General features: G+C 34.5%; 2 protein-coding genes across 14 annotated transcripts in view; one reads left to right on the top strand and one right to left on the bottom strand.

The window, feature by feature from the left end:
• FGF14 (fibroblast growth factor 14) overlaps nucleotides 1-16,535 on the top strand; it is a 686,012-nt gene that overhangs the window by 663,009 nt on the left and 6,468 nt on the right. For all 11 annotated transcript variants that reach the window (XM_017970277.4, XM_078326740.1, XM_078376024.1 and 8 more), the window contains one exon: nucleotides 12,643-12,841. In XM_017970277.4, coding sequence (XP_017825766.1) covers nucleotides 12,643-12,841 — 199 coding nt within the window. The remainder of the gene's footprint in view (nucleotides 1-12,642; nucleotides 12,842-16,535) is intronic.
• ITGBL1 (integrin subunit beta like 1) overlaps nucleotides 7,971-16,535 on the bottom strand; it is a 277,886-nt gene continuing 269,321 nt past the window's right edge. For all 3 annotated transcript variants that reach the window (XM_078375607.1, XM_078375613.1, XM_078375617.1), the window contains one exon: nucleotides 7,971-8,111. The gene's annotated coding sequence lies outside the window, so the exon portion shown is untranslated. The remainder of the gene's footprint in view (nucleotides 8,112-16,535) is intronic.

The raw sequence follows: 16,535 nt of genomic DNA, 5'->3' as shown, positions 1-16,535 counted from the left end.
TGTATGTGTGTGTGTGTGTATATATATATATATACACATATATATATATACATACACAATAGATATACAGATAGATAGATATACACCAATTGGTGTATACTCACACAGAAACCACAACTGGTGCGTGTGTGTGCATATATATGTGTGTGTGTGTGTTTGTGTGTGTGTGTGTATACAGCAATTACAAATATGATTCTTCCCACTTCATAGTCTCACACTTTCAACTGACAACGGCAAAGAAACACCATATAATTCATTAATTTCTATAACATTTCATAATATAATATGAAAATTCACTGCTGACTTCTAGAGTATACAGTCTACAGCACGGTGAACTTGAATGGCTTCAGCTTTATCCAGTTAGAGTGACCTAACCCACAGTTGACATTCTCCCCTCCTTAGTGGCTTTTTCCCCACCAGGTATCTCTTCTTTTCTTGCTTCCCTGGCTTCCCTGTTTAGTGTTTCGTGTTTGTCCTTTTGTGTTAACCTTTGGAATTATCAAACTAGTTGTTGCCAGAATCTGGGAACTCATGGCTGAGGTGTTACCAGCTAATAAAGCAAAATCAAGAGAGAATAATCCTCAGCATTGCATTTCAGAACTACGTGGGCTTCCTTTGCGTTCCATAAGTTCAGTGTTGGTGATTCTTATCAGATACCTAATTTTCTCATATCCTAGTAAGATGATTTATTTGGTGCCCTGGGGAAAAAATTCAACCCCTTTATCTGTTTTGTATTTTCAACATTGTAATTATTAATAAATATTTACTAAGTAGCAGCATGATGTCGGTGAAATATCTCAGGAGTAGAAATAAATTATCTTAATCCATTGTGCCCTCTAAGACACAAAATCATCGTCTATGACACGGAGATGGTACTGTTTTCCTTCTTAAAGCATGTTTCACGGCATTATTGTATCAAATTAAGTATATGAGAATTGTCTTTGAAAATCGTAAAACTCAATCAGAAATTGTTACGATTTGAAGAACATGGTATTTTAGGAGAATTGTAGAACCTGCTTATATTTCCTTCATTTTTCTATGAAAGCTTTCGTTTAGGGCCGGGCACGGTGGCTCAAGCCTGTAATCCCAGCACTTTGGGAGACCGAGGCGGTGGATCATGAGGTCAAGAGATGGAGACCATCCTGGTTAACATGGTGAAACCCCGTCTCTACTAAAAATACAAAAATTAGCTGGGCATGGTGGTGCATGCCTGTAATCCCAGCTACTGGGGAGGCTGAGGCAGGAGAATTGCCTGAACCCAGGAGGCGGAGGTTGCGGTGAGCCGAGATCACGCCACTGCACTCCAGCCTGGGTAACAAGAGCGAAACTCTGTCTCAAAAAAAAAAAGAAAAGAAAGCTTTCATTTTAAAGGTTGGCTCAACAGGTACTTTTGATGCTTTTGTTTCATGTCTATTTATATAAATAACTGTTTTTGATTGGGTATGTTTTTCTTAGGAAACGTTTACAACACATATGTTTAATATAAGTGTTGGATATAAAGGTCTAATTTAAAACGAGGTTGAAAGAGAAAAAAGTAGAAAAATCTTCTATATTCCTGTAGACATAGGTGTAAAGAGAGAAGCATATGGAATTGCAAGAATGTTATTAAAATACAATTCAACAAGTTGTGTGTAGGAAAGCATGATGAAAACAAGTGGATTTTTATTCATAGACTCCAGCAGAGTGAAAGTCACAAATTTGTGATGTTTTTTCAAAATATGTCATTTTGTATTCAGTTACTCAAGACAGAATGGGCTGAGAAGTACAAGGAAATGAAAGAAAATATTGATAAAGGATAATAAAGCAACTAGACTAGACTTTGGTAGGATACAGCAAGACACAAAATTGATAGATTCTAACTACATACACTAAAATACCTAATTTTTTCACAGTAAATTCTATTCTTGTTTTGGCTAAAAGTTCTGTTGGAGTAAATCAAAACTGTGATTATATCACTTTTAGTTGCCTATGAAGGAGCTATTTTCCACAGCATTCATCCCACTCACGAGTATCTTTCTTGCAGCTTCCCTCACTTCCACTCCCGTGATAATCACCGCTATTAAAACCCTTATTACTGAGAACACAGGTTTTTTTGTCTATTTCCAGATTCTTGAAGTCTCTTAATTACGAAGTAATTTCTAAAGTTATACCTCCCTTTATCTTTCCTCTATTTTGGCATATGTAATATCTAACAAATCTAGACAGGTCCCAACCCAATGCTTATAAAACATTAGTTTGGCCAGACACAGTGGTTCATGTCCGTAATCCCATCACTTTGAGAGGCCGAGATGGGCAGATTACCATATCAGGAATTCAAGACCAGCCTAACCAACTTGGTGAAACCCCGTCTCTACTAAAAATATAAAAATTAGCTGGGCATGGTGGCGTGCAGCTACTTAGGAGGCTGTAATCTACTTAGGAGGTTGAGGCAGGAGAATCACTTGAACCTGGTAGGCGAAGTTTGCAGTAAGCCAAGATCGTGCCACTGCACTCCAGCCTGGGAGACAGGGAGCAAGACTCTGTCTCAAAAAAAAAAAAAAAAAAAAGACAACAGGTTATAATAATGAAATGAGGTTAAAAAATAGAATAGTCGCGACACCTGATAACTTTTAGAAATAATTTATCTAAACAAACTAAATAATCTTTTACAAATTTTTGGTTACCCTTGCTGTTGTTAAGCCACATTTCCCTCTTTGATTTCCTTTAGAACTGTATTGGTTTGAGAACTGGTATATTAGTGATTTAGAGCTCAGACTGTAGACTCAGGCTGGCACTAGAACCTGCTGTGCCACTTACTAACTATACAAACTCTCATCAAGATACTCAAATGTAGCATCATATTCTGTTAAAAGGAATGCAAAGAGATAATGTATGCAAAACTGTAGCATAGTGGTTGTCTTATACCGATAAGTAAATACATATTAGCCGTCACTAATTCTCACGTTAGCTCTTCTTTAATTATATGTACATTCATATCCAAACCTGTGCATAATAGAGCAGTGGCCCTCAGACTACACGTGGTGAAGGAGAGAACTTTTTTAAATTGCCAATCTTTTCTAAAAAGATAAATACATAAAATACCATAGATACTAAAAAGATAAATACGTAAAATACAATAAAATCCAATTAATAGGAAATGTAAAAATAAACAAAATACAAGCCCAGAGATTTTATTGTTATATTCAACAAATATTTTAAAAAACACTGTTAAATTTCTATAGAGGTTTATAAATGTTTTCACACATTTCTGTACTTGCTTTATTGCAGAGGGGAAATAAAACTTGTAGACAGGCACTCATTCCTGGATCATACTTTAGGTAGTTCTACTATGGAGAGTGTATATTTTTACTATTTTTCTCTTGAATAAGATAAACCTGTTTGTAAAGTATTCAAATGTTCTTTGATGTGGTTATGTATATATACACACATATATATACACACATATATATACACACATAACAATATACACACACACATATATATTTGGCTTAATATGATATTTGTGTTATAACAAAAGTATGAACCACTAAGTCTGAAATGTCCTTCAAATGGAGGATGAGGCGAAGCTGACCATCTGCTTTTGAGACATCACTAATCTCTACTTTGATGCCTAAGTATTTGCCAAACCAAGAAACGTTTTGCATATTACTGTGTACTTTTTTTTCTGGTGACATTATTTACTCGAATAATCCAGAAATGTGTAAAAAAACTCATGGCACCCCTTTCTCTTGATTTTGTTGCATACATAGAGTTTTATTTCACTCATGTAAAGCAATATCAGTGTTACATGTTTCTATTAGGCAATGTTCTATACAGTTAGTCTATTACCCTACACAGGTCTGAGAAGTGTACCTGTGAGTAGCTGATGTGTGACAAAACACATTTGATCTTAGAGCTCAATTTGTACTCATAGCACCACCCGCTCTGATACCCTCATCCCATTCTAGCCTTTTCTAGGGAGTTTATAACAACATTGAGCTTTGTTTTTCTAGGGGGATAATTGGCAATCCAGAAAAGCCAACCCAATTTCTATTTTGTTCACTGTTTCCTTAATTGATGAGTGAGGCTGAAAAGGTGGATACAGGTTGCATGAAGAGGAGGAAAGATTCATTGTGAGAGCCCGTAAATTTTTTGGTACTTTTAAAAAAACTTTTAGAAATCTGCTTGTTTTTCTTTACCTTTTTGCTCCCTTTAATTGTATTTCTTGCTTCTTAGAGATGTGTCACCTCTGCTAGGGTGATAGGTTATATAATTCCTTGCTGCTTTTATCTCTATATATTTTAATCTGTAGGTATAGAGGTAGATAAAAATCAGCAGTATAAAATACATATTTTCTGTGTTTAGTTGAATGGGTGATTCAGTGAAACTGGTAATATCTGTATCAGTTATCAATTGCCTTAGTGATACTGTATAATGAACCACCACAAAACCTGGTATAAAACAGTAAGTGTATGTACATTACTTGTGAAACTAAGACTAAGTGGGGCTTGCATAGGTAGCTCTGTAGACCTTGGCAGGACTTGATCACCTTTGTGAATGGGTTAGTTTTCACTGAATCTACCTGGCTCTGTGCCCATCTCTCTCCTCCAGCCAGGGTAGCCCAGGCAGGTCCTCAGGACAGTGAGGAGGCCCAGAGAGAGGGCAAACCCAGCTGCACAAGCACTTGTGAAGCCTCTACTTTCTTTATTATTATTATACTTTAAGTTATGGGATACATATGCAGAACGTACAGTGTGTTATATAGGTATACACGTGCCATGGTGCGTTGTCTTTGTTCTCAGTGAGAGAATGCTGCAAATTACATGGCAAAGGTCATTGGTTAGGATGAGGAGGATGAAGAATTAGGACCATTTTTGCAATTGATCATGTATCTTACAAAGTAAATTCCCTCAGTTTAACCATATGATAAATGCATAGCGATTGTTAAATAATTACATTTATCTTGATGAAAGTAATATAACTGGGCAAGTTACTTAAACCTTCTGTGCCTTGGTGTTTTTATTTCTAAAATGGGGATAATAATAGTGTCATCCCATAGGATTATAGTGAGGTTTAAATTAGTTGATTGTGTAGTGTTTAGAGCAGTGCTCAGTACAGGAATATGCATAATTTAAATGTTAACTGTAGTTATTAACATCATTATTATTGATTGAGGCAATCAGAGTTAACACTGATAAATGTGTAAAATGATATATGGTTGTCTCAATACTTTCTTGAGTGTATTTATTTTGTGAATTTTTGGCTAATATTTATAGCACTAGTACCATCTGTTCAACTTACAAGGATTATTATTTTAGGAGTTTATACATGTCTATATTCCAGAGAAAAAGATTTTACATTATAGAACCAGTTGGGACATATTTTTATTTATAATCTTAAAATGTCTTACTTGTAGACATACTGTAAATACCGCAGATTTTTCTTTCAATTTTCTTGCTTTTATAAATTTTGTACTTATGTTATGAAATGGTAGTAAACTTATGAGTAATGTCAATTTAATTTGTGTTTCTTAAAATGTTTTGATCATTAATTAATTTGTACTATGTAGTAATGAGAATATATGCCAATGCATCCCAATCTTTAATGTGTATATGGTCACCTGAGACCTTGTTAAAAATGCAGATTTTGATTCTGTGGATATGATGTGGGCCTGGGATTCTGCATTTCTAACAAACTTCCAGGTGATGAAGTTGCTACTGGTCCCTGAATACCACATTTTAAGTGTACATGCACATGTGCACACATGCGCACACACACACACACAGAGACAGCTCCCTATGTATATTTAAAAATTAGTACATGTATATATAATACATATTTTAAATATATAATACATATTTATATTGAATAAGTGAAATATTAATCATTTGATATTTCATTATTAAAATAAATGTTATAAAATGTAATATATAATAAATCAAAGTAACATATTATTTAATATATAATTGATTGTATCTAATGATGCATTAATCTCTAAATGTTGAGAAATATTTTTACTGGCAAAAAACCCTTTAATTTACAATTTTGTTTCCCTGGAAACTACGAAGAAACAGCATTTAGCCCTATAAATATAAGTTGCTGTCGAGACTGCTTTGTTAGTAGAAATATACTCAAATTCCCTGGGTCCTGTAATCAGGATAAAAGTTGTCTCTTAAATTCGTGCGTAATAATTATTACACACACAACCAACTTACTGATTTTTTTTCTTCTGTGGCCATTAGTCACAGCCCAATATTATAAATATTTGATTATATACAACTTTATATAAATAAACTACATTAGTCAACTTAATTTTCTGCTTTTGAGTGTGAACTTCAAATATTTTGTTTCAATTTCAGGACTGCAAAACTCTTTCTAAAAGGTCGCAGTATTCTTTTTTTTATAAGTAATCTTAAGAGTGCTCTGCATTTTTTTTTTTAAAGAAATGGGTAATGTCAGAAGAGTAGCATTAAAGAATACAATTGATTTTAGAACTGTAAAAGTTGAAAGAGATTGGGATAAATCTCTGCTGACCTTAGGATAAACTAGAGACAAAATCCTCAAAAGATAGGAAAGGGGAAAAAAAATTGAGAATTCAGATTAAGTGGATCTGAACATTGGAATTCCCATCCAAAGGTATGTCCAGTTAAGTTGAAATCTATTAAGAATAATTAAATAACAGCCTTGTTCATGACGACAATCGACGTCTGAGTTGCATTTTCAAGCTCAGTTTAGAATTGTAGATTTAATTACAGATTACAACTTAATCTATAGTTCACAAATTATTTTTCACCTCTCTTGTTTGATATTTGTAAGAAACCTTTGCTATTTAATGTTATACTCAAAGTACTTGGACTTTGAGACCTCCTCCTTTTTTAAGTTTAAGCCACCTCTGAGGCTTAAAGTTGTCTTTAACTTTACTGCCAAAAAACCCTTTAATTTACAATTTTTCTAAGGAGTCCAGGATAAGGATCGCTATTGAGCTGTTAATGAGAGGGGACTGAATTTTTGGATGACTCTGGAATATAGAGGTTAGCAAAATATTAGTAGCTATTATTTATCGTGTATTTATCATATACTGTTTGTTACCGTGTGTCTAATATTTCTCTGTCTTTTTAATTTAGTTTGGAATTGTCTAGCACTCTAAAAAAATATTGTAAATGTGTTCAGAATGCACATTTTATAGTTTTCCCTTAAATTATGTTGGTGGGCAAACTTGAAGACATTCACAAAAACATAATTTTCATTTAGTCTTAGATAACACCAAGGTGACAGTAATTAAGTGGAATTGGTGGGCTAATTCCCAATGGAAACCCAGTCTCATAACAGAACATAAAGACTTTTCCAAGGATGAAATGCTGGTGAAGCTGCTTCTTCAAGTCGTATATGTTTGTATATGTGAAAATAGGTACAATCCAAGTTTAACTCAGGAATACTTAGCTCCTTAGGAATTTGAGGTTAATAACTCTTCCCTCAATTACCTAGGTTGGGAAGTCCTCAAATTTTACCTTAGATCAGGATTGGCAAACTTTTGGCAAAGGGCCATATAGTAAACATTTTAGGTTTTGTGAGCCATAAGACCTTCTTGACCACTCAGCTCTGAAATTTGTAGTGTAAATGCAGACACAGACAATATGTAAACAAATGAAAGTGCCCGATTTCCAAAGAAATCTTATTTACAAAAACAAATGGAAGTTGTGGTTTGCCTGAGAGCCAGTTTGCCAGACCACTGGGTTAGATTCTCAAGGCCACTTTCAATTCTGAGGTTTTGGTTTTGCCAAATTATCTGAGTTATTCATTCGTCATGAGTTATGGAAAAAGAGCTCCTTTCATCCTGAAACCAGAACTCTCTCTTTGTACATGCAAATGGCCCATCAGGGTATTTTCCTAAACAAAGGCATTTCCCTCAGAAGAGGAGTTCTGCTGCTACTGTTAAGATAATAAGTACACCACAGATGGTGCTTTCATTTCAAAAACAACCACAACATAAAAAAGATATAACATTTCTGTTTAATTATTGCATTTTCCTCTCCTATGACTTGATGATTTAGTTCGGCAGTAGTGCAAATTAATATTCAAGCTTCTGCTGGAACTCATCTGTTGTTGATTTTGTTGTTGTGATGGTGATGATTCTAAACATAGGCAGGAGGCAAGATGAGAAAAAGATACGTCAAACTCCTCATCGATCTCCTTTTGGCAGATTCAAAGAGTTTATATTTAAGCCTGCATTTAAATAAGCATTTTCATATTATCACTGCCAGTTTTAGAGTGTTTCACTGGCACAATCATCGTATTAGCCAACTGTGTAGAAACTATCAATTAGACTAGGACTGCTTTGGTAAGCAAAGTAGGGCTCCTCTTTCTTTGGTTCTTTTCTTGCTGCTCTACATTAGAGGTCTCATAATGAAGGCTCATAGGCTTCCTCGCGGCCCCTGGACCCATTCAATGTTGACAAACAAAACTGACAAATAGTTGCCAATGCTTAAAGGAGATTTTAAGTAGAAACTTAGATTTCTTACTTCCTTTGAAAATCAGATCTTCTAAAGATCTAAGGTTTTTATTTTCACAGGAGAACCATGTGAGGAACAACTGTTTTTTTTTTTTTTTTTTTTTAAATTGTTTCTACCACTGTCTTCATCTCCCCATCACGGAGCCTGTGTCAGATGCCATTTATCCTCATTACGCTGCCATAATCATGCCAGCTTGCTTACCTCTTGTATCTACCTGGTCATTAGAGGCATTTGAGTTTGTGGCCCATGCTGTGCACGTCATCCCTGGAGATCTCATCAATTACAATTATTTCCACCTATTGGACTTTAGTAGTTCTACCTATTGGACATTTTCAATGCAATCTGTCTTCCTAAAGCATACTGCACAAAGTGTGACTGTACAATTACTCTCAAGAGCGTTTTTGTTTATGTTGGTTAATGTCACTCTTTTAGGTCACTTATAAGCAAGTCCATGCTAAGAAACTTTTCATTTTCAAAAAGGAAAATATTTTTTTTCCTGAATAACCATTATACAGGCTTTCTCTTTTTGTCCTGGCTACCAGAAAGTTCAGAACTCAGTGTGTCATAATCCTGGTAGTATTTCTCCCCTTATTTTGTGTGTTCTTGTTCTCTATAATATTAATGCTAATTATTAAAGTGAACACACACATACTCATGTTCTACAAACAACTTTTGGTTCATTTTGTGAGAGATTAGGCTTGAAAGCATCAGTAATAGACATGTTCTTAACTTTTCAAAACCGTCCTCCACACTGACAATCAGATTTGTGTTTATAAACTATGAATCAGGCCACATTATTATTCCCTTGTATATTCAGGGATTCAGCATGTCTTTGTCTCATTTATAAGAGATCTAATTTGTTTATTAGAGTGTCCAAGACCCTTCATTACATTTCTCAAACCTATCCATCTAGAACATTCTCTACTTCGGTCCCACAAAGCTGGTATCTCAGTAATGAATTACTTCTAGTTCTCCAAATGTACCAGGGTATTTCCTACCTCTTGTCTTTCACAATACCATTGACTCGCCCTATAATCACTCCAGTATTTAATAGGTAAGTCACTCAAAACAAAAATTACATTGCTCTGTCATTTTAAAATGAAATGAACAACTACTCTTATTTATCTTGTATTTCATGCTGTACCCAATATTTTGTGTAAAACTGTATTCATTGGCTAATTATGTAGCTGGCTATTGATTTGGTGAGATTTTCAGAAAATTGAAATAACTGATCAGAATGTATTTATGACTATAAGTAATAGGGAAATTTTTAAAGAATAATTACTGAGTGCTGACTGTATGCCAAGTTATCTTCTAAATATGTAATATGCATGTATTCATTCAATCATCCCAGCTACCTTACTGCCCTGTGATTTTTGTCCTCATTTTAGAGATGAGGAAACTGAAGCCCAGAGGGATTAATTTTCCCAGTAACACACAGCTAGTAAGGAGTGGGATCAGGGTTGAATCCTAAGGTCTCCACCACAGGTGATGTTTATCTGCTCCATTACTTTCCATTTACATGTTGAAATTATATCACTTATGACACCAAATAATGACTAACCTCAACTTCCATTAGTTCTATCAGTTCTACAGGAAATGCGGGGGTTGAGACTTCAATATTGGAGGAAGAGTTAAGTTCTCAAAAAGTCTTGAGAAAATGTATTAGACAATAACATCTTTGAATGTAATGTGCATGTGTGTGCACATTATTTAGCCAGAAATAAAAAGGCTGAAAATGTACCGGTCTCCACTTTCACAAGCAACTGAAGGCAATAGTTCTCAGTTGTGGAAGACAGAAAGAATCAGCTCTCTGTGAAGTCACAGGCACAACTCACAGAACGGTGCTGTGGAACTGACTTCCTTAGAGTCCTACGATGCAAACATTTCATCTGAAAAGATGTAGTGTCAGAAGTCCTTAAGGTATCTACCAAGAATAAATTACATCCTTTACATCAAGCATCTTCTTCTCTTTCATATTCAACATAGTGAATTCAGAATGGAAACAACACATCCCTAAGCTGCTGATGGTGTTGCAAGCACCATTCACCGTGTTTTGAACATTATAGCAGTGATGATCAGAAGACAATGAAAGTTACATCATCCTGTGGACCTACATTTCTGTAGCTGGAGGCCCTGGCATCTGTAGCAAAATGTTGAGCAACAGTGAGCCAGGTCCTGGTCACACAGACATCTGAAGACCAGAAGGTGGTGGCAGGTTCCTCTGACTTCCACTCAATGACCCACTAGTTCAGCTCTTACCACATCACTCTTAGCTGATTTTGACATAGGTTTTTAACTAGTAAACAATATGCTTAGATGCCCGGGCCTATCTCAGTAAAATGACAGGTGAAATGCCAGAGTCTTATCCTTTTGTTTTAGAAAGTATAGTTTCAACCAATATATTTGTTAGTTTTTTGGAGAAAAGCTAGATTCATAGCATTCCATTTTGTTTTAATCAACATGAATGTGTGAACATGTACTGTTTTCTCAGTCTTTTTTTTCTGGTGCATGGTCTGGATGTTGACTCAGTGAGACTCATTTATTAGTGAGAAAACTAATAGGAAGATATTCGGAGATGCAGAACTCAGTGGAAAGCCAGAGCATTTATTTGGATGGGATCTTATTGTAATAGGACATAACATCATCAAGAAGAAATAAAGATCTATCTACGTTGCTCCAGGAGGGGCTAAACCTGTTTTTGGCTATTGCGATTTCATCTAATTGATCATTGTAACTGTCATCTTTGTCTTGAAAAGCATCTGCCACTAACAAAGCCTGTTCCCCATGGAAAACTATTAGCTCTCAGTGAATTAGTTAAAATTATGTAGCACACTGAACACACTGACTCTGGCATAAGACAGCATTGGATCGTTCACACTTTGATGGGAAATATCGAAAGGAAACTTCTACATGCAATTAGTTCACATGTCAAGTCTTTAATGTTTTTATTTTTTATCCCCTAAGGAGTATTTTCTTAGAAAAGAAACAAAGGTTATTTATTTTCTGCAACAATAAAATTGTTAAAGAAAAATGAAAACTTTGTAGATAGTTTTTAGTACAGTGATAGTGTTAAAAAGATCAAGGACAATAAGGCTCTTTTTTCCATCTATATTTTATATACATATAGAATAGCACAGTGTTGGACCTATTTAAAACTAGCTAAGTGTCTTTCATGGTCTATAACCAGACAGGTTGAATTTAAAAATTGAGTAAAGGGCTATCAAAAGTGCATATGTAGGTTATACCCTTGCCAATTTTTTATTAATCTGGCCTGTCATTATATTGATTATTATTCATCCCAAAGTAAGAAGTATATAAAAATCATCTATGAATATTTCTGCCATTAATAATAGTTATAAAGTATTAAGCTTTGTGCTGCTTATCAATTAATGTAGACCATGGCATTAAGCATAATGGTTTTTAACACACTATATAATTTCCAAAAATGCTGTATGGTTTTTCAGTTGGAGTAGCTTTCGATGTTTATCTTCAAGAGTTCCAGTGGGGCTCCAAAGCTTGAAAATAGATTTGGGGCTCCACTGAATTACTTTCAGCTCCCGTCACTATGACCAGCTAACATGACACCTGGCCTCAGCTGGTCACGCAACAATAGCTCTAGTGGCTGGCATGTGAGCCAGCTGATTGTCATGGTTGTAGTTTGAGGTTTCGGTTTTTTCCTTTCTAAGTAAAATGTATCACCCTATGATTTCAGTGATCCAAACAGCCACTGGCAACTGCTAGAGTATCATATCTCAGTTCCTATGGAAACATGTAAAGTGGATTATAAAATATTTGCAATGTACATTTTGTTGACTTTACTGTGACTATATGATGCTACTTTAATGTTTCCTTCCCGATTATACTCTGGTTGAATTGTCTTCTGTTTAAGTGAAATCTTTAGTTTGCTCATATCTTCTGTTTTCTTATGATAAACTTTAGCCTCTATATATTCTCAATAGTAGCAGATTTTTCTCAATTTGTTGTATATTTTTAAAAAATGTATAGACGATTATTGTGCAGGAAGGGGACTATCCAATCATCCATGCCAAAGGACTCTTTCACCATGCTGGAAAAGTTTCTAGAGAATGAATTGAATGGATAGTGAAGATCAAGTTCCTTCCTCTAACTTTTGTCTCCTTTCTCTCCACAGGAGCTTTTTACCCCTGAATGCAAGTTTAAAGAATCTGTTTTTGAAAATTATTATGTAATCTACTCATCCATGCTGTACAGACAACAGGAATCTGGTAGAGCCTGGTTTTTGGGATTAAATAAGGAAGGGCAAGCTATGAAAGGAAACCGAGTAAAGAAAACCAAACCAGCAGCTCATTTTCTACCCAAGCCATTGGAAGGTTAGTATTATGTATGCGTCATTGTTACACAGACTTATTACACATTTTATTTTTTAAATTGATAGATCTACTATGGCTATAAAAAAAAAACCCTCAAGAAGTGCTGGAAATGTCATTTATTTTGATCTGGGTGATGGTTACACAGATGCCTACTTAAGTTATTCATTTAGAATTTGTGCGCCTATATACTCTACCGTATTTGTGTATGTATGTGTACCAGGAAAAACTTCTCTGCCACTTCCAATGTCTCAAATCCTCACTGCTTCAACCACTCTAACCCTGAGATAATTTAAATTAATTTAAAACAATTTTGAATCTGTAATGATACAAATCTTTGATGATAAGTATATTAGAAAAGTAAGTTTTGAGTGTGGAATCAAAAGTATTTTCCATTTTGACATTATCTAGGTGAAAGTAATTACTTGTGAATTATTATAATTACAGAAAATTAAGAGATAATAGCTTGACTCTTAAAGAACTTGCTGATGTTACACATCTCCTTTCAAATTGCATAATTCTTCACTGTATGCAGTTGTAGCATTACTTCTGTTACTAAAATAATTTATCCATATTCATTTACAAATAATGGTGACTTTACATTTACTTAAATCAGATGCCCAAAGAGCAGGCCACAAAGTTTTTATAATTAATCAACAACATCTGCACCTCTCTCATTAATGATTCTGCCAAAAGTGTCATTTACTTTTATCTATGTAACATTAGAGAATTACAAAAATATTTTATTGTAGGCTATTCACATGCACTTTCTTTTTTTTTTTTGAGATGGAGTTTCACTCTTGTTACCCAGGCTGGAGTGCAATGGCGCGATCTCGGCTCACCGCAACCTCCACCTCTTGGGTTCAGGCAATTCTCCTGCCTCAGCTTCCTGAGTAGCTGGGATTACAGACATGCGCCACCGTGCCCAGCTAATTTTTTGTATTTTTAGTAGAGACGGGGTTTCATCATGTTGACCAGGATGGTCTCGATCTCTCGTGATCTACCCGCCTCGGCCTCCCAAAGTGCTGGGATTACAGGCTTGAGCCACCGCGCCCGGCCTCACATGCACTTTCTATTCAAATACTTTTGTTTTCTCTTTTGCAGAAGATCAGACCTATAGTGACTCAGTAAATACTTTAAACCAGCTTAGACAGCTCAATTTTCTTTCCTTTATTCCTATAGGAAAGGCTTAGTCATCAAGAGAAAATGCATATTGGTTTCATGATGCATATTCTCTATATTGAAATAAAATAATTTTGAGCAGTCAATTCTTCATTAACTGTGAGTGTATAATTTTCAGTTTGCCTAAATTCAGAAAAACCACTCTTATTGGCTAATACTACTTTTATAATTTCAGTGATGTTGACTTACTGTCACTCTTAATTATATTTGTTTGTAGAACAATTTATCAAAACCCAAAGAGTATGTGTAAATATATATGTATGTGTATGTATATATGTGTGTGTATATACATATATATGTATATGTGTGTATACATATGTATGTGTATATATATATATATATATATATATATATATATGAGAAGGAAACAATAGTTTCCATGTATTCAAAAAATTCATAGAAGTACTCCAAAAACAGTTAAAAGGGTAGGTACTATAATGAGAGAGGCTATCACATTGTTTACTTGATAGAAAAAAATTAATTTCAAACTTTCAAAACCCATACTGGATATAAATTATGTTTTTGGAAATGTTAGGACAAATTAAGTACCTGGTTAATTATTGATAGGCTAGAACATTCATCTCTCTGATGAAACTTCACTACATAGAAAAGCTCAGGCCGGGTGCAGTGGCTCACGCCTGTAATCCCAACACTTTGGGAGGCCGAGGTGGGTGGATCATGAGGTCAAGAGATCGAAACCATCGTCGTCAACATGGTGAAACCCTGTTTCTACTAAAAATACAAAAATTAGCCAGGCATGGTGGCGAGTGGCTGTAATCCCAGCTACTCAGGAGACTGACTGCTTGACTCTGGAAGGCAGAAGTTGTAGTAAGCTGAGATCATGCCGCTGCATTGCACTCCAGCCTGGGCAACAGAGCAAGACTCCATCTCAAAAAAAAAAAAAAAAAAAAAAAAAAAATCAAGGTCAATGCTTCCTGCTTTTGTCTCCCTAATTTAATTAGCACTAGGAGTGAGAGATTGGAATGATGTGCTTCCAGAATATGCATTAGTTCCTTTTGCTACCTTAGCAAGTCATTTAATAGAAGTCTTATATACATTTCCTCTTTCAAGTATGTATGCTGCCAAAAACTCAGATGATGCACTGGTGCCAATTTCAATGATGTTGACTTACTGTCACTCTTAATTATATTTGTCTGTAGAACAATTTATCGAAACCCGAAGAGTTAGCCACCAGGGCCTATGCAGGAAATGACAGATTATTCTAGCGTCTGAAATATTCTCAGTACATGGTAGATATAAGGAAGATTAGAGTAGAAGGAAGTTAGAGGATTTACCTTTTCTTCCCAAATAAGATGTCTATGATACGCTTTCATTGTTTTAAATGAATTTTGGTAACATTGGACTCACCAATATTTAAATGCAAATAAAAAATTAAAAACTAAGGCCACAGAAGCTCTAATAAGACCATGGTGTATTTGCCACCTTACGTTATCTCTTTTCACTCATTTTTACAAACAGTTAAAAATTGACTAAATATTTAAAACCTTACCTTTTAGCTGCATAAATGTAGCAAAACCCAAATGGGTGGGGTTTTATGTCATTTAACTGAGGTAAAATTTGGGAACCAGTTGTTTTGTATCTCCTATAGCAAATATCTGAGATAATGATGTGGAATAGAATGATACTTGGTATTTCACTCATGTTTTTAATTGTTGTGTGTATATGATTGTATATGTGTCTGTGTATATATATATATATATATACATACATACATATATACACACATACATGTTTTGTATATACATATACAATTTGTATATACATATACAACATGTGTATATTGTATATACATATACAATATGTATATATACATATATATACACACATACATATACATGTTTTGTATATACATATACAATATGTATATATTTCCTTCTCATATATATACACACATATATGTATATATATACACACACACATACATATATGCATACATATATTGTATATATACATATACCCCTATATGTATATACATCTACCCCATATCAGGTCAATTATTATAATACCTATCCCTTTAACTGTTTTTAGAGTACTTCTATGAATTTTTTGAATACATGAAAACTATTGTTTCCTTCTCGTATATATATATATATACACACATACATATACATGTTTTGTATATACATATACAATATGTATATATTTCCTTCTCATATATATACACACACATATATATATATACACACACACACACATACATATGTATACACACATATATGTATATATATACACACATACATCATATATACATACACATACATATATACACATTATGTTTCTACCCCTATATCAGCTCAATTATTAGATTTTTTTAATAATGTAGCAAAAAACAAGGAGTTTCCTTTTGCTGCTCAAGGGTCTCTTTCCATGATTGTAGGACATGAACATTGAAATGAAATCTCCTGAAGTCTCTGGCTTATGGGAAGAGAGTATGTGTGTAGCTTTGAAGTTGACACTATATGACGATGTTGCTTTTGAACCAGATGAGAGAAAA

The sequence above is a fragment of the Callithrix jacchus genome, chromosome 1 (assembly GCF_049354715.1).
Source record: "Callithrix jacchus isolate 240 chromosome 1, calJac240_pri, whole genome shotgun sequence".
Classification (NCBI taxonomy): domain Eukaryota; kingdom Metazoa; phylum Chordata; class Mammalia; order Primates; family Cebidae; genus Callithrix; species Callithrix jacchus.
Note: the sequence above shows the minus strand (reverse complement) of the source record. Positions and strands in the feature narration are given on the sequence as shown.